The sequence below is a fragment of the Azolla caroliniana genome, unplaced genomic scaffold (assembly GCF_043228905.1).
Source record: "Azolla caroliniana isolate FFs.n. ecotype wild unplaced genomic scaffold, voAzoCaro1.0.p SCAF_11, whole genome shotgun sequence".
NCBI classification, from domain to species: domain Eukaryota; kingdom Viridiplantae; phylum Streptophyta; class Polypodiopsida; order Salviniales; family Salviniaceae; genus Azolla; species Azolla caroliniana.
This window is the reverse complement of record NW_028230446.1, coordinates 21,983,064-22,002,160: the sequence shown is the minus strand read 5'-3', so window position 1 is coordinate 22,002,160 and position 19,097 is coordinate 21,983,064. Positions and strand designations below refer to the sequence as shown.

The following is a 19,097-nucleotide window of genomic DNA, read 5'->3' as shown; positions in this document are numbered from 1 at the left end:
TCTCTCTCTCTCTCTCTCTCTCTCTCTCTCTCTCTCTCTCTCTCTAAACTATTAGATACCCCGAGTGTAAAGAGACTAGGTAGGTATATCTTAGAACTAAAACAATATAGGGAGAATAAATTACAAAGTGTTAACCATAACCCTTTTACTATTCATCAACATGTAACTAGTGTAATTTTTCAGGAACAAGGGGAGACGATGAATGTGGATACACTTACGTCGCTCGGCCTCTCCCTTGAGGAAGCAAAAATGCCAAGAACAACCAAACGCCCTCGGATGTTGGGCTTCAAAACAAGTCGACGTGGAGTAGAAAAGATGAAGAAGATAAGGGAACATGAACTACGTCGACTAGAAGCTATGGTTGGGGTATCTCTTACATTGGGACCACGGGCCACATCCACATCACAATCCTTTGACTTCCTGCGTCTCTTCGAGAGACTTGGATGGAAATGAAATTAGGCCTAGTTTAACATCATTTTCATTGTAGAACATGTTTTTTATATAGAACAGGTTTGTTATTTTCTTAGAACTATTTAGCTTAAACTCTATTTTTATCTTATTTTTATTTTTACTTTCCATGAATGGGTAAATATCCCATTTTTTTGTAAACCATTTGTCTCATGGGCCAATTTTGGCCTTAGAAGACGTTAATATATCTTTCTTTCTTTCTTTCTCTCTTATGTGTTTTTGTTCAAACGTCAAACAGTAATCCATCCCTCCAAGGTGTAAGTTTCTCCTTTTTATACTTTGGACTTGGTGGTTTCACACTAAGCCATTGCACTTGATCTTTCCCTCTAGTATAATATCCGCAACAACCTCCCATTGAAGGTTGACCACAATGAAAAGCTTACAAAATTCATTTGCATACGCATATGCACGCATTTGCCTCTACACACTAATTTTGCCCTAATGTAGGCATTTTCATTCCAATGATGTGGAAGCTTCGTCTAGCACCATATGGTTTTCATGCATCATGATCCTCAATCAACCTACTGTATGAGATCAACAATTTGAGGACCAAAATTTGATAGTAACTTCATTCTAGACTTTGACACACAACTCAACCGTCCAAGCCACAATATAGTCTATAATTTGTAATTAGTACAATCTTAAAAGTTGTATAATGGATATGATAATGCAAACTTGTTGCCACTTGCACCTATGAAATTGCCCTTCGAATTCTTGAATGTCCACTTAGTGAATACCACATAATATCCAACCTCATCTAGTTTATTTATAGGCAACAAGTTCTGGATAGTTGAAGCACATGGCATACTTCATCTACTGTGAACCACTTCTTATCCTCTAACCCCAAGGTTATAGATATGATGCCATCTACAATGCATTGATCGGAATCTCTCAAATATTGGGCAATCCTAACTTAGTGGGCCTCATGACTAGTTAAACAATCTCTATGTAGAGTGCAATAGACACGCAAGTGAACCCTCATATGCTAGGTAGGAGGGCATCTCCCGCTATCAAAACTAAATTTTAGATTCCTCTATTAAGCTCTTATTCCCTTCAAATATGATACTGATCTCTTGAACTCTTACTCATGCTTCTTTATGACACCTCTAATTAAGAAGGTATTTTTTTTCAAAACAAAATATCCTTCCATTAGTTTAAAAAGAGGCATGTCAACTACAACATACAAAATAGATGGAAAGGAAGCGACTATCCTTCCCAAGCATGTCTTGTCTAAGACAATGGCTAGCCATGAAACCTTCGTTTAAATGAGCTAAGGAAACGATTCTATATGCATCCAAAGTAGAGGAAAACAACCAACAAACGGGGAGAAAACTTCCAAATTATCCTGCAATCTATCAATCGAAAGATTGGAATGCAACTCCAAAGCTTCCGAAAAGTTATGAACATTGTGTTCTATAGAGACCAAAGTGTTACCGACAAGAGGCTCTATATGAAGACCTTTTATCATTACTTCACTATGTACTTAAGAAGCCAATTTATTTCTTATAAACATTTAAATGTCAAGCATACTCACGTATAAAAGACAAGCATTACACATGGTGGTAGTAACCATGCCTCAGTTAATTGAGAAGTCCACACAACATGTACAAAAGGAGGAGTGATTACGGTTTGGCTAAATAGACCTTAGCCCGAATAACTCAACTCACAACAGTAAAACAAAGAGAGAGAGAGAGAGAGAGAGAGAGAGAGAGCTCGCCGATGTTATGATGGGAGAGAAAACTAAGGATCAAGAAGAGGAGTTAAGAAGTCAAACAATTGATTTTTATAACTCGCTAACAAAAAAGTGTCTTCTTTCACATTGGGGTGGCCATTTGGCTCAAAGCTCTAAAGCCTATTTTCGTCTATCCCCCTTTCTCTTAGTATTACACTAAGTGCAGTACCCACAATGATGTTGATCTCTTCATTAGTCGTGTTATGTACAATTGGTACTTAATGCCTATTTTCATTCTTGAGGCACAACAGTTCCTCTGATGATGTCATCATTGTTCAAAGTTGCAACACTCCATCGTTCTCAACTAAGACGTATTTAAAACATAAATTTTCTCCTTTGCTACTCATCTTTAGCTTTTTGCCACAACTTTGCTCAAGGAACATCCCCCACAAGTCCCACATATTGTACAATCTCCACTTGGTGCACCTACTATTGACCTTCAATGGATCTCTTCATCAATAAGCATTTCACAAATTGTGTATGAAAGTTCACTATTCAAAGCACTAATGTTGAGTGTTGTGCATAAAGTGTTATACAAACTAGGTGATGGGTGATGTAAATAGGATATATTAGCGGGGTTACAAGTCATTTAGAGTTCAATTTTATAGAAATTTTGAGAGAGAGAGAGTTTGTGTGTGTGTGTGTCTTCGAAAGTATGATACTTGGAGTCTTCGAAAGTCAAATATGGTGTAGACCCCAAAATCCTGTCTTACATCACAGCAAGTGTGAGCGAAGTCGTGTGGAAGAAATGGTTCAGATGGTAGACAATGGGATGGACTCTAACATACATTGATGTGCATGGTTTCCCGTTAAATGAAGAATCATTTGTAGTTAGACACAAAATTTGTATTGTAATGTGGGAAGTGTGAGTCTCCACATTTTTCCCATGTCATGATACATTGGAATTGCAAAAAGGCCTCATTCACATTCCTATTGATGCATCATGAAGCATGTGTGTTGCATCCTCAACAACCCTTTGCATGGCCATGATCTCAATGATTAGTGATTTTGTCTCAAGATGCAAGGTGTATGACATTTGTTTCTCAACTTTTAGAAACTTTGTAAGCTAATGCTTCTGGACATTTTTAAACTCTCTCCAATTAGAATTAGGGATGTGATCACCTCATACTTCCATCCCATAGAGATGCACCCGTGTCACCAAAGTGTCAAAAGGTATTTCATGAGGACCCAACATTTAATTTCTCTATTATTGCAAGTGTTCTTGAATGCGTAATGCAATGCTCTCTTTCCTACCTCTAAGTGGTCAGTGGCATATTTATTTGATCTATGATTTGATAGAACTTCAAGGCCAATGTATTTAAAGCTTTCCTCAGTTTCAAGTGGCTTAATGGATAATTTATCCTTATTTTGGTTTGCAACAAGCATACTCTTTGTTTTAGAAATATTGACACTCAACTTAGTATGCATGCAAAACTCTTCCAATACCCTTGCCAAATTTTGTGCATCTCCTAAAGTATTTGTAAAAAGAACCACATTATAAAAGCTTATCCCTCAAGCAACTTAACTTCCATTAATACTTAAAGGGTGACAAGTTGATCAATGGTGCTATGATGTTTCTAAAAGCCAACTTGTCCATAAGCTCTCTTACTATTTTTTACAACCCATGCACTCCACTTCTCTTCAATTGGCCTCACTCTATCTATGAATGAGAAAATTGCGGATGTGATTCTTCCATAGAATGAAATTGGTTCCGTTGAATTGTAGATCTTGGAACTTCCTCTTCCCTGAGCCATAAAGCCCCCTCGAAGTGCCACATTGTGAAGCATCTATCAACATGGAAATAGTTTTCGTGTGATTACACCTTGTTGAGAATCAAACTCAACTTCCCTACTATGGGAACACACCTTAGTATACTCAATCGTGTGAACACCCCCCCACCTCCTACTATATAGTAACTAGTGTGTCATAGAACTTTAAGTCCTAAGTAGTTAAGACTCCACCTCTTTCCCAAGAGGCGGTTCTAGTGAGAGAACTTAGAGAGAAGGCGACTACATAAGCACCTTCTCCTTCTCTTTGTAATTGTTGACCAGTTCATTCTTGCTTCTTGTTAATACAATTTTCTTGTTTTCTGTATATATTGTGTTCTCTCTCTCTCTCTCTCTCTCTCTCTCTCTCTCTCTCTCTCTCTCTCTCTCTCTCTCACACACACACACACACACACATACACACATTATTATCTCTTCCAATGCACAGAATCACTCTCGATTCTTTACACACCCTTTGCTCAATTGAAGTCCTCAATAAATGATTATTCTCCCACCCCTCCCCATCTTCGATTGTGCATGTCCATGGTTCACCAAATCACAACCACCACTAGATCTTCCAAAAAAAACTGTCCTCAAATTAGGATAAATGAACCCATGAATCTAATACCAATTGTTGAGGTTAGATGACCCAACCACCTATCGTACATCCTACTTATATTTTTAACAACCCCAACATGCTACACGACCCAATTGCCAAAAATATGAGCTAAATACCAAGAGGGATCGAACAGATGCTAACATGTAGAATAAGGGATCACCACACTACAAGAAAGGAATGTGTCATATGTCTAAATACTCTAACTGTGTAGAATCTATGTATCAACGGAGTTAATCCTTCCTGGATGTCGTTTGTGGAGTTTGGACTGGCATATACTCTTTTGATTGCAAATCAAACGAAGATGGTTGTCACTTATCTTCAAGCCTCACTCTCACTTAACAATTAAAAGATGATTAAGAGTTCAATATTTCTCTCACTATCTTGCACTCGCTCTCATAGATAGCAAAAGCAAAGAATATCTTTATTACCCCTCTTGCTAAGAGTTCTAGCACCAACAAGGAAGAGAGATTAGTGTTTCTCTACTAAACACTATCACTAATCTCTCTTAGGCTCAAATGTTAGAAGAAGAGAGGAGAGGAAGCCTAAGGTCTTAATCACTAGGGAGATCTTTACCAATGGAAGAACCCTTACAAAGACACCACAATGTGGTTTATATAGGATTTACATTTAGGGCATGACTCTTTCACACTTGGCCACCCATTAGCTTCCCTTTCCTTTTATTTATTCTTGCTCTTTCCTCTTTGTGGTTCCTTTAGCTATAGAATGTCCTTGTTAATGCACCCTTCTTCACGACCAATCGTGGTGCAATCCAAGCGCTAAATACCAAGAGTGATCGATACACATGTTAATATGTAGAGTAATGGATCACCACACTACAAGAAAGGAATGTGTCATATGTTGAAATACTCTAACCAATAGCTTTCGATACAACTCAAGAGGTATGCCAATAACATCGCAAGAAATAAAGGTATAAGTGGAATCCCTAAAGTCAACAAGATGATGACAAAGATAGATGACAAGCACTTGAGGTTGTGCACAAAGGCTTTGATGGAACAATGAAGAACATGAACTAAACAACAATTCTTAATGTTATGATTGCTAGCAACGAGGACATCAAAGTGCAAGGTAATATAACATTTTCATGTATTATATGTGAAAGTGGATAGTGACTCTCAATGTTCGGGAACTTTACAATGAGTGTCACAGTTATGTATATACACTATGACTATGGGAGAAATTCATGCCATGATTGGGTTTGATCAAAATGTCAAACGTATGGGCAAATGTCATCATATCAAATTGAAATTCTTACACTCCCAATGTTCAGGGCAAAATGTGCATTGTTGACTACACTCGTCACATCTACCCAATGCCTCGTCTCAAATCAAAGTTAGTGTGAACTATGTTGTGTGGAAGCAATAGTTTAGATGGTGGCACAACTACATAATGGACTCCCTTTTGGCACTTGCATTGACATTTTTGTTTTGTAATTGAAAATTAAGGAAAATTCCATTCTATCAAAAAATTGTAAAAAAACTCCCCGAGAAAGTGCCATATATTCATACCCTATGAAGGACACTTTCGATTGTGATATTTTCAGCATTACACATGTTGCAAATTTTTGCAATCCCTAATTTTGATAGTTCCACATTATGATTCAAAACAATATAAAAAATTAGATCTATAAATATTGGTCATGACTCATATTGTATAAAGTTGTTTTATACAACATGAGAACTAATCTCTACCTAGATCAAGACATCCCACAACATTGGAATATATTAATAGGTACGCCTTTGTGAGCCAATTTACATTAAAGCTATTGATTCTAGAAAAAGGGCCCAAGACATATCAAACAAATCCCACTCCTGTGTGTTGCGCATTATTTGCAAACGTAGAGATGATACATCAACCTTTGGCAATCAAATATAGCGGCTATAATTAGTCATTCCCTAAAAAATGTTTAAATGACAGTGAAAACATTAGCAATAAGCATGAATAATGTTTTAACAGCCCACTTGTTAAGTCTTAACATACTACTTTTGAAATCTTGCTTTCAAATGCAATGGATTGCCTCTTTAGGAGATGATGCTAATAAACAATGCAACAATAATGCACTAATGTACCCATCAACTTCACTTTCACTAAGGGAAGCCTCATGTGCATATCGTAAACACGTATAAAAACATCACAATACAAGTAGATAAACTTTATATCAAGAAAAAGGAAACCATATAGCAATCTAGAGTTTCGACCTACTTGCAACAAGTTCAAATTTTTAATGGATAATATGTAAAAAGGACCCACATCTGATGAATAAGATCATCAAAGTCATCGCAAACAAACAAGTGATTATATCAAACAAACAAGGAACAATAGTGAAAAAATATGCACGTAATGTAACCCATTCAACAATAATTGTATGGTTACGATATATATGAGCCTCCTTATCAACGAAGGAAGCATCCACGTGCATATACGACTTCACTAATTTATATACTTGTCAAACAATCAAGAAACCTTAACATATCAAGATTATTAAGATTACCATCACTATCGAGCCCCTTTTGTGGTATGTATATAACATTCACGGCTGTAAACTTATATAACTAATGCAAGGAGTTTTTTATTTTGGATATATACATATATATAACCATAGTATGAACCATACGTACCATACGTCACCCTCGAAGAATGGTAAATACCATACGTTTGGATTAACTATTTATTATGAGGTAAAATAAACTAAAAAAATAAAAATAAACTTAAAAAAAAGAGGGGGGAAACAAAAAAAAAAACACAAGAATGTTTGAATAACATTCGCATTCGTTTTCCAACGTAGGAAAACGAATGTTATGCTAGACGAACACGAATTTTACGTACTATGTATAATAATATAACAATGCAAAAGTAGAACTTCCCAACTTCATGCATACATATGTGATTCTAGGGTTTATATTATGCAAAACAATAATATTATTATTTTGTCATAGTCGTTGAGAAACTAATGCCAAAAGAGAAGGTTATGACAAAGAGAAATTGCTTAGGGCAAGTTTGTAATTGTCGATGCATTCCATGCACTCCAACAATACAAAAGCGCATGATAACCAATAGAAAAGACTCACTACTAAGAAACTAATTATAATTATATAATTTTGTCTTTTTTTTTAGTATCTAATTCCAAAAGAGAAAGTTGTGACAAAGATAACTTAGGCAAACCTCTAAACAACGAAATCCCTCTTTGCATTCTAACAAAGTACCATATGCTAAAACAAAATATAGAAGAACATGATAGCCAATACAAAAAAACTTAACAAGGTCGCTTCAAACAATCAGAAGTAATTGCATCCAAACATAAACGAAAGCTTAATAGAAATCGTATCTCGGATGTAACTCATTTTATTGTAAAACGCTAATGTCGTAGACGTCAACTCTATGAATAATGTAGGGTTCCACATGCCATATCAAAATGCCAATAAATAAATATCCAACAAACAAGAAACTTGTCCATCAATATTGTTAATATTATTATTCCAAAAATCACTACTTCACATCAGTTAACCAATAGAATACAACTGAGACTACCCGAATCCACAATGGGAAAATAATATGAGGGTATATCAGTGTTTTATCAAATGCACCGACTAGAATAGAAACCTTAACAAGGCAATACATATGCATGTGTTCATAAGATGGAAAACATTCATTAATTAGACACAATCATTACTATTAGCAAAGAAAGATTGAGAAATATCGCATTAAAAAAACCATAACAACTTTGATATTACATCTTTTAGGCCCACTTTCTGGACAGAGATAATACAAGAGACTAGACTGTTCTTGGAGTTTATCATAATCATGGATTGAAATTTTATCATACTGTCTGAATGTCCAACACTACTTTATATTGTGGAAAATATTGGCACTTAAAACATAATTCTAGCAATTGTTGAAAATGTTGTAAAACTTAGCATGAATGAGAAGTAATGTAAATTCTAACAATAGTTGACAATGTTGGAAATGAGAATTGCTGAATAGAGATCTTACAAATTCTAGCACTAGCAAAGTTCATTGATTGTAGGAAACTAATAAGATCAAGGGTTCTACCATTTCTTTCTTTTGGGAAAAGTTATTTTTGACCTAGAGAGCCAAATTTGTTGGCAATACCGACGTTGTAGTAGTGTAAAAGACCTTGTACAAATATAACATACAAAGTTTTGAACTAACAAAAACAAACATGATACAAGGACAAAAGAAAGAAAAACAATAAGAAATCATTTGCCAAATCACAAATTGAATTCATTGCCTAGATATACTATCATGTTATAAGATTTAGTTTAGATGGCATATCCATAAACTAGTTATAGTCAATTGTCTCGTTACCTTATTCAAACTATGAAATTCAAATAAGCAAACATAATAGTTGGCAGTAGACCATGTGCTTCACAAGATTAAAACAATGGATTTAAGGATTGGGAAATGAGTTGATGTTGTGCTTGCTCATATTTAAAATTCCTTTTTTCTTTTGGTTCATATTGTGCACCTTAGTTGTTTGCATGTAAATTTTGGCTTTTCAAATTTGACATTGTCATTTGTTCCATAATACAAAGAGTAAATAAATGATAGCATGAAGCTTGCACACAAGCACATGGCAAATGTGATGATGTTGTTGATGACAATAAACATGATGAACCCTCATGAAATGGTACCCGATGGTAAATCCATATGTGGACAAAGTCGAGGCCCAAAATCTCCAAAGTGTGGAGTCATGAGCTAAATTTTGAGCAGTGACCACAATTAATATGCTTCAAAATTTTAAAATGAGATGGGAAAAAGCGAGAAAATTTGAGCTAATGTGAAGCTATGAGTAGTAAAACCATGAAAAATCTTCAAAAAACAAAGAAGAGAAGGAACATTCAAGAAAAATGCAACTAGAAGTAGTGAAATCCTTATGTATCTTTTAAACTCCAACAAAATCTAGACATTCTTACAAAAAAATAAGAATATGGCATAGTGGCTATGGCAAATTCACATTATAGTAATTTGTTTTTGTTTTTGGCCAATGGGTCTAGCAAGAAAAATACATGTTTAGTAACTATAACATATTATCAATGTTATGTTTAATAGCTTGTAACCAAGGCTTGGATTAAAGCCCAATGTCACGGTGCTTGCATGGGTCTCCCTCCCTCACCAACACATCAATATACTCTTTCCTAGATCAACATGTTTCCAAGAGAAACCTCACGCTCACAAGACAATGCAACAATTCATGATGGAAGCCCCTCCTTATATAGGTTGCCAAAGAATTTCTATTTGGTTAGGTATTGTGAGTTACTACCTAATGACATGTTGCAATTTGCACAATTGCGCTATTTACAAACAACTATGATCAATCCCTAGACCCCCTTAATATCTCTCGTCTAATTCTTTGAAGGATGATCTTATATACATGATCCCAAGATTAAAATAAATGTGATGTGGGAGTCCTTGATATATGTTGTATGCTTACAATGAATCTATTCAATGCTCGAGAATACACTACTAAATAGTGGAGGGGAGTTAGCATTATTCCCTAGCTTTGAGGCATTGGGAATATGTGTGTCCAAAGGGACATGCATATTCCCATGCTTTATTATGTCCTTAAAAGGTGTTTCCCTTGCCCTGAACAAAACTAGTGACCACTACACATGCAAATGTTAGTAGCCGATGGGAAGCCAACCATACCAAATTTAACTTTATATTATGGCATGAAACTTGCATGGCGGAACATTGTCAACACTCTTCCAATCACTGTCATTCAAAGTAAGCCCAAATTCATGAGCTACCAAATTGGGACCAATATATCAACAACAAGCATTTACTATTGTACCACAACAAGCACTAATGACATTCATGGGAGGTTAAGCTAGTGCTTCCTAACGTATCAAAGCCTAGACATGTTATTCCATAAAATAGTCCAATGACACCTAATGTTGTGGTGCATCCAAGTAGATTAACATGCATGAAAATGTAACTTGAGGTCTATCATTGTACCAACATGCATCTTCGACATTAGTAGAATTTTGGAGTATGCTATGAATACATTGGCAATCAATATTGCAACCTAGTGTAGACGATCGTAGAGCATCAAAGTCGATGGATGGTCTACATTGATCTTCATCTTGATTGACTCTCATATTGGTTTTGCATAGTGACACCGATAACATTGAGTAGGTTGTGCTTATAACACCAAATTGTTAATGTATATAACCTTACAAAGAAAGATGTCGGGGTCACTTGTTGGAAATACGGAAGAGACTCTCCTACCTTATCACTTGGGAGGTAAAATATATACAGTAAATAAGTGTGTACTAGTGTTATAATTTAAAAGAAAAACCTGTCGACATCTTGGAAATTTGGCGCTACACAAATAAAGAAAGTAATAGAACTAGACCCTTTTTAATTAATTAACCTCTTCTCTTCTACATATATGTGTCTAAATATTGATCAAGATTGGACAAAATGTTCTCTAGAAACCCCATTGCTCCAGATGAGTTGTACTTGTAATCCTAATCCTAATCTCTAATACTCTTGTCGTGACTTGTGCGTTTGACTACTTCTTGAAATAGTTATAGAAACAAAGAACCATACTAGAAATCTATTTTGATTTGTTGTCCCCTGCCTCATATGATCATCAGCCAATATCATATGTTTTGGTTCTCTAGGACGTTTTACATTTACCAAGTGGTAGTTTTTCATGACATGTTTTGCTTGGTGGGGAGCCAAATCTAATCCAACGTTGTTTCATTATAACTAATTTTTAGTCCTTCATGTTTCCACAAACCTTAAACATACCACACACAAATAGCACAATACATGCGCACACATAGAGATCATAACTTTTAAAATATGTCAAACTATATGTTGTTTTTTATGCACAGAGAAGATATATACAACAATATTACTCATATATAACACTCTCATTTGTAAAATTTTATAACTAATGGAAGGAGTTTTTTTTTTGAAAAAAAAAAACAATATTACAATTACAAGGAGCTAGGATGGCTATCTAGACATTGAAGTATCAATATAATGATTTGTATTGACATCGCAATTGTCATTATGGCCAACAGACTAGGATTTCATTTGAATGAGTTAATATATAGGCCAATCGAAGAGCTGAATTTTGAAAAGAAAAGAAGAAATTGATGTACGTTGTTATATATACAAAGCTATGATCGCCTCAAGCTCGCTATGATTCAAGTTTGACTCTCCACAAAATTTGCTGCATAGAGAACCTCAGATTAGATGTTGAATGATGTTCAACATAATGTACATACACATACCACCATGAACACAAAAATGTTTTATAAGAACAATATTGAACATATGTCTTATATGCACACTTGTAGATATAGAGTCATATCAAGGTATTGCAGTGAATGTATTACTTATATAAGGAAGGGTTCACAAGAAGAGAACATAGTAGACTATGTTGAGGTATGCAATGAACATGCAAAAGCTCCGGTTAGGCTTAATATTCAGCATGAAGCGACACAATAAAGCGGAGGTTGTCGAGGCGACACAATATTAATTGGAAGTGACATGTTCTCTCATTGGATGATAAACATAAGGAAGCATGTCAACAACAAAAGCTTCATCTAGTGATTTAGTGTTGGGTAGCTTAACTTAGGTTGGGGTCAAGTGCAAGGCTAAGAGGGCCTCAAATTGCTCTAGTGAAATACATAGGGCATGAAATTGAAATTGAAGTGACACGCTTCGATTGAGGACTATGAATTGTATTGTAGTGAAGAAGGGGTTGAGTTGGTTTCAAAGGATCTTATCGATAAGCTAGGTCATGAAGACATGTGGATAAGTGTCGAACGGGCATACGCAACTGATTAAACGTCGACAATTCGAGGTTAACGACATCGGGGTTTCGGCGGATGTGGACACTTAGGCCTTCTTTTTTCTCACCATTGGGATGAAGGTCAAAAAGAGAGGTACAACAAGTGAGAGGGCTAGTTAATAGAGGGTGTGGTGTGTATTGGTTTAAAAAAAATAAGGATATAGGGTTACATAATAGTAGTTCACAGATGTGTAGGGTAGGGAAAGATTTAGGGTTTACAGAGTTACTATAGTATTAGCTAAATAATATTATTAGAGTGGTAGGATAGGATAGGATAGCAAAGGAGAAGGGGAAACTCAGTAGGATCAGATGATCAGCGGATCAGAAGCTGAACCACAAATGTGAAGGCCCATATAAATAGGTTTACATTTATTATCCCTCTCATACACACACACATGCTGTAGTAGAGTATTATTATATATAATATGAATATATATACCTGAGCTATAATTAGTAGCTAGTAGTTTCAAGTAGTGATAGTGTATAGTCTCTTGCACCTTCTAAACTATCCACAAAGCACAGTAATTATTAGTCGTTCAAAGCGATCGGAAGCTGACCGAATTCTCCATCTTCTTCTTCTTCCTCTCCGTCTCATTCGCATATAAAGGACTGATAATATAGTAGCTAAATTATTAGCTGTAATAGCCTGAGATACTAATATATATATATATATATATATACACACACACACATATGTATATGGATATCTATATATGTATACTAGTACTGAGCGCAGTAGTCTGGCATAGGTATACATTGTTATAGCTGTCTGATCATGACAAAACATACATACAAAGTGGGTTCCCTCCACACCCACTTCTTCTCCTTCTTCTTCTATTTCTTCCCTTTTTAACATTGTAATATTTTATATGAAAGTCTTTGTACACATATCTATATGGCTATTAGCCTTGTATACGACATAAACCCTAATTCATTATTATCATCCTAATAATAAGGTTGTTGCTTTGAATGTGAGCTTCTCTTTCAGTTGCTTGCTTTTGTTGTTTTATTGTCTCCCTCAGTCTCTCTCTCTCTCTAGGAAAGGAAAAGGAAAAAGAAAAAGGAAGAATATAAACATACACACACATATACAATGGATGGAAAGCATATATGTATATAATTGTTGAAGGAATGAATAGAATATAAAGAAAAACTCTGAGAGCGAGAGTCTCTTGTAGGTAGGGTTTCCTACTGTTATGCTTTTCTGGTCTGCCTCTCTGGTGGCACGTGGACCCCGCCAACCTTCTAAATACAAAAGTGTACCCCGAAACCTTGAAAACTCGTGTTGTACACCATCTCTCAAGACTCAATCCCCCCTCCCCCCCTCCCTCCAACACACACACACACACACACGCGTATAGCTCCTCAGGATTCCCCCGAACCATTAGGGTTACGAAATATATCTACGTATCTACATAATATATACATGTTGATGTATATATATATCTCTTAGGAGTAGGAAGAGGAGGAGGCATAGGTAGGGAGAGTACTACTGAGAGACTAGTGGGTACTAGTACTCCCTCCTAATGAAACCTCCTTTTGTATTGTAAAAGAAAAGGGGGAAAAGAAAAGGATTCTCTTCTCTACTGCAGTTTGCTTCTACTAAGTAATCTCATATCGTATCATCATCATCATCATCATCATCATACAGATGAGTGTGAGTGTGGGGTTTTCCTATTTATTTATCCAAATCATAGTACTCGCTTTCTAGCGGTTCTCTTTGGTAAATCGAGTAGTAATTTGATAGATAGAGATATGTATGTATATAGAACACAACTAATGGCGGTTCAGTTTTTTTTTTTTTCTTTCTCCTTCTTTTGGCTGTGGACAAGAAGAACAAAAACCAAATTGAGAGGAGAATGGATGGATGGAAGGAACGGAAGGCATTTTTCTTTCTAAGTTCCACTTTCATCTTCAAGAACAATGATAAACCACAAATAGTTAAAACAAACTAATAATAATAATAATAATAATAATAATGTGGTGTGTATAAGTCGCATTGTATAGTGGCAGCAGCAGCAGCAGCAGTGTCTACACTATGATTTTGTAGCGCGCACACACACACACACACACATTTGCATATCTATTTATGTAGACACACACACATATATATATCTACATATATATTATAGACCCCCCTCCCCCTAAGCTCTGTTCTGTGATATTATTATAAAATATGCAGAGTGAGAGAGAGAAAGACACAACCTCATATTTTCATAAATTTAATAATTGTGCTTCTTCAGGCCTCTCTCTCTCTCTCTCTACTAATATTTTTACGCTTTCTTCTTCTTCTTCGTCTTCTTCATCTTCATCATCATTTTTTTTTCTTCTCTCTCTGCTGCTGCTTCTGCTGCTCTGTTCCCCCCCCCCCCCCCCCTCTCCAATTCATTGTCTTCTCTGCCATTTATATTATTTCCACCTCCCCTAATTATTAATGATCATGTTATTTTTCTCTTATATATAGATATATATGCTTGCCTGCAGAGAGAAAATGATTCAGAACCCTATTTTGAAAAGCTATTACCCAGTAGTTGTAGTCGTATATGTAATAATCAAACCCTCCCCTTCTCACCATTTTTGTTTATCTGGTCTAGTTACACATAATTGAGGCATTTATAGTAGATCATGAGAAGCTTATATATATGTTATCACATCCAAAAAAATACCAATAATTCTTTGATTTCCTTTCGTAGTCTTGTTCTCCTCCTCCTTGTTTGTGGTATCAGTCCGGTATCCGGTCTGACCACGTGCAGCTAGCTAGCTAGCTAGCGGGATCAGTTAATCACAAGAAAGAAAGAAGACAAAAATCAATAGATCATATAGGGTATTCCAACCATAGCAGCAGCGCAGTAATCCTTCAAGCCTGGCAATGTCCATATGATCCTCAAACAAACACATGGACCCCTCCATTACTTAATTAGCCTTCCCATTAAATTAATCATGGTAGTGTGATCTGCTAGTATGTACGTCATTATGATGGCCATACAGCCCTCCTAATTACCACTGCTCCTACTGCCTTAATTCTTCAGATGCACCTCATCTCCTTCCATCACTCCCTTCCTTATAATCTACAGCTTAGCAGTGAAGGAATGTCTGGTGCATGAGTGAAGAGAAATCTAGGGTAATCACCTATAATCCATGCAGCTAACGTCCTCAGCATAAAAAACACATGTGATTTAAGCAGGTATTTCAGAATGATCTCAGGGGGAAATCTGGATTAAGCTCCAGGTCCGGAGGTAGCTAACTATATTTTATCACGACAGCTCGTTAGATCGTCTTTTTGTGCGTGTGTGCCTCTCTCTGTCTCTCTTTCTCTGTGTGTCGTGCGTTCCCGTCACAGCGTCGTTGGCTCGCTCTGGCGCCAGCCGTGGCTTCCCTAGCCACACAAACTACGGCAACTGCCGCCGGCCCCAACAGCTCCACGAGCTCCCCTTCGGCCGAGCAGTGGGCGCTGGCGGCGGCCGCCCAACGCCATCAATCCGACAGCGACACGCGCGCATTACTGAAAGAGAGGGATTTCTCTCTCACTTTCAATATCAATGGCACTGCCACCAATTCTGCCGACAACCCTGCGGCCGGCGGGACTACTTGGACAGATCGGCCTATCACCTCTGGATACCCCCCGGCCTTCTCCTTCCAGAACGAGTCTCATCCCTCCGATCAGCAGATCGCATCCTGCGCACAGCTTAATCCCAGTAACAGCGTCTCCAATTCCGCCTTCTTCAGCTTTTACGGCCACCGATTTAGCAGCAATCAGGCTGCCGCGGCTCCGGCCGTCACTGCAACTGCCAGAGGTGAGAGCTCGCCCTCCTCCACCACCAATGGCGGCAGGTCGACTCCTTTCATGAGTTTCACTAACAACAACAACAACAATAATAATCAATCTACTAGTACCAGCTGCAGCCCCGCCCGCGAGGTCAACACAACGACTGTCATGAATAACCGCCATCATCACGACGAGCATGGAGGAGGAGAGAACGCTCGGATAAGGAAATTCACTAGTACCATGAACACATCCGCATCCGGCGCGGCGGCCGCCATAACTGATGCGGTGCATAGAACCATGAGGGGTGATGCAGAAGAGGGCATCGGCGGCGGGGGAGATCAGCCACAGTGGGCTATGAGTATAGACCTGAGAAGCAGAGGATTAACATCCAAAGCCCAGGCGGATGTGGCCGGACATCCCGACAAAGATCGGAGTAGCGGCGGCGGCGGCGGCGGCGGCGGCGGCGGCCCCGAAAACATTAACCATTCTTCTGTACAACAGCTAGGTCACCAGCATCATCAGCATAACATGGACACAGCTAGCATGCAACCCTCTTCCAATAATCTGAATCTGCGGCAGCGGTCAAGTAGTGGCGGATCCGCGAGCACGATTGCATGCCAGGATTGCGGGAACCAAGCCAAGAAGGATTGCATTTACACCAGGTGCCGCACATGCTGTAAGAGCCGTGGCTTCGATTGCCAGACGCATGTGCGTAGCACGTGGGTCCCAGCCGCCAAGAGGCGGGAGCGGCAGCAGGCGGAGCTGGCGGCGCTCATGTCGGGCCAGCCCGTACCTCGATCAAAGCGGGCACGGACCTTGGCCATGGTGGCGGCGGCGACAGGAGGAGCGTCAGTGCCCGGCGGTCCTGCCGCCCATCTGTTGTCCGCCCATCCTAGTGGACAGTATAGTATGGACGTCTCTTACAACAATCATGCTAATCACAATATGACTACAACTAATTCTACGGCTTCCGGCGGCAGCCCAGCGCACCATACTGTGAACACCGACAATTTCCTCAGTGGAAGTATGATGCGGCACCGACAAGTACCTTCTGGTAAGTATATATATTTAGATAGATGCCGTATAATATTAAATAGCCTATTCGTTAATTATGAGAGAGAGATTGAGTGTAAGTAAGTGATCGACCGCTGCAGATCATCATCACCAAGGAATGAATATTGTGCGGCCCAGATCAGTGCAGTTACCATCGGAAGTGAAAGCACAAGCATTGTTTCAATGTGTTCGCGTCAGAGGGATACACGAGGATGATTTAAACCATCATTATAATACAAGCAACACTAATAATAGCCCATTAGACGAATTTGCTTATCGAACTGTAGTACGAATTGGAGGCAGAATCTTCACCGGCTTACTCCATGATGAGGGTCCGGTTAATATAAATCATTCAATCAACCACAACAACAGCAATACCAACAACAACAATCCACTATCCTCGTCCCAGCTACTTCTAGAGAAACATAATCACAGTAGTAATAATTCTATCACTAATCCTAATACTAACTATCAGCTCTTCCCTAGCTCCACGATCAATGCGAACACTCTAGCTGAACTTCAATTAGGCGGACGAATCAATATCCCAAGTAATCATCTTAACATCGCGACTAATAATTATCATACGAGCTCGAGCGGGCTTATCGATTTAGCAGGTATCAATTATGGTGGAGGCACGGGTGGAGCTACGCATGCAAATCATTCAACTCAGTTATGAGATTTTGAATGGTATGACTGATCGTAGGTGGATTTATGATGTTTGGCGAGCTAAATAAAATAATGGCGTAGTTGAGTTCAGCTAACCAATCATCACTAAATGCACACTGCCTGGGATTAAGCGAGTCAGCCACCATGTAAATTGGTAATTAGTTACAAGATTAGTAGTGAATTGAAGTTAAAATTGTAGTTAAACATAATATAAGAAGGATATTTATGAATCATCATATCAGTCAGAGCAAGGTATATATATATATATATGTATTGTGGGATCATCGTATCATGTGTGTCTATTATTATTACGTGATGTGAGGTTAAATAATGTGTAAGGTGGTGGAAGGCAAGAAAGAAGGGAGGTGGGGGGGGGGAAGGTCTGAATACGGGGTAAAGTTACAAGGAACTTCATGATAACTTCTTCTTCTTCTTCTTCTTCTTCTGCGGCTGAACAGAAGGGCAAGATTCAAAACCCAAGAAAAGAAGTAAAGGAAGATCATGAATAAATTCAAATATCCAGCAGCAGTATAGAGTAGAGCTGAAACCTCGGATATCATGATTACTAAAACACCCACAAAACCAAGTGCTTTCATATTTTCAAACAATGGGTTTGCCTCTGACAAGACACATGGCTAATAAATAACACATTCTTATTGTTGGCTTCTCTCTCTCTCTCTCTCTCTCTCTCTCTCACACACACACACACACACACATACTCTCTGTCTCTCTCAAACACTTCACTTCTTTGTCCGGGAGATTTCCCATGGTCATGGACACCCTCGAGGTTCCGTCCATCATGATATTTATACGTTTGCCTTTACTATCTGGTTTCAGTAGATTATCTCTTATTTTGATTGCATGTATGGATGGTAGACAAGGAGACCAGCCATATTGAGCACCTGCCGGGACTACCTTGCCGCCCGCCCGCAACCCCCCAATATTCCTAACAGCTCCATTTTTCACCTTCTTTTATGCCAACCTGTTTACCCCAATTGGGCCTCTCCTCTCTCCAGGTTAGTAGATACATCACTATCCTTAAACCTTCTCCCGCTTCAAAGTGCACCCAAACAATGACCAAATTCACGAATTGAATTCGTCATTCTTGCCTTGCTCGTTAACGGCAGTTAAAGATGACTGGTGAAATTTTTTCCCAGGAGAGTGTTCTGTTTACATAT

The 19,097-nt window shown here is 38.1% G+C and overlaps 1 protein-coding gene across 1 annotated transcript; it reads left to right on the top strand.

Moving 5' to 3' along the window:
• The first annotated feature begins 14,734 nt into the window (after positions 1-14,734).
• LOC147858551 (uncharacterized) lies at positions 14,735-18,155 on the top strand. The gene is made up of 2 exons (XM_087327391.1): positions 14,735-17,254; positions 17,355-18,155. The coding sequence occupies exons 1-2, from the start codon at positions 16,279-16,281 to the stop codon at positions 17,927-17,929; spliced, it is 1,551 nt and encodes a 516-aa protein (XP_087183517.1). The 5' UTR covers positions 14,735-16,278; the 3' UTR covers positions 17,930-18,155.
• The last annotated feature ends 942 nt before the right edge of the window (positions 18,156-19,097 follow it).

What these genes read in the sequence shown, in the direction of transcription:
- LOC147858551 (XM_087327391.1), top strand. Translation starts at nt 16,279, where the DNA reads ATGAGTTTCACTAACAACAACAACAACAATAATAATCAATCTACTAGT. An exon ending in GCACCGACAAGTACCTTCTG is followed by an intron (nt 17,255 to 17,354) that starts GTAAGTATATAT and finishes CGACCGCTGCAG; the next exon opens with ATCATCATCACCAAGGAATG.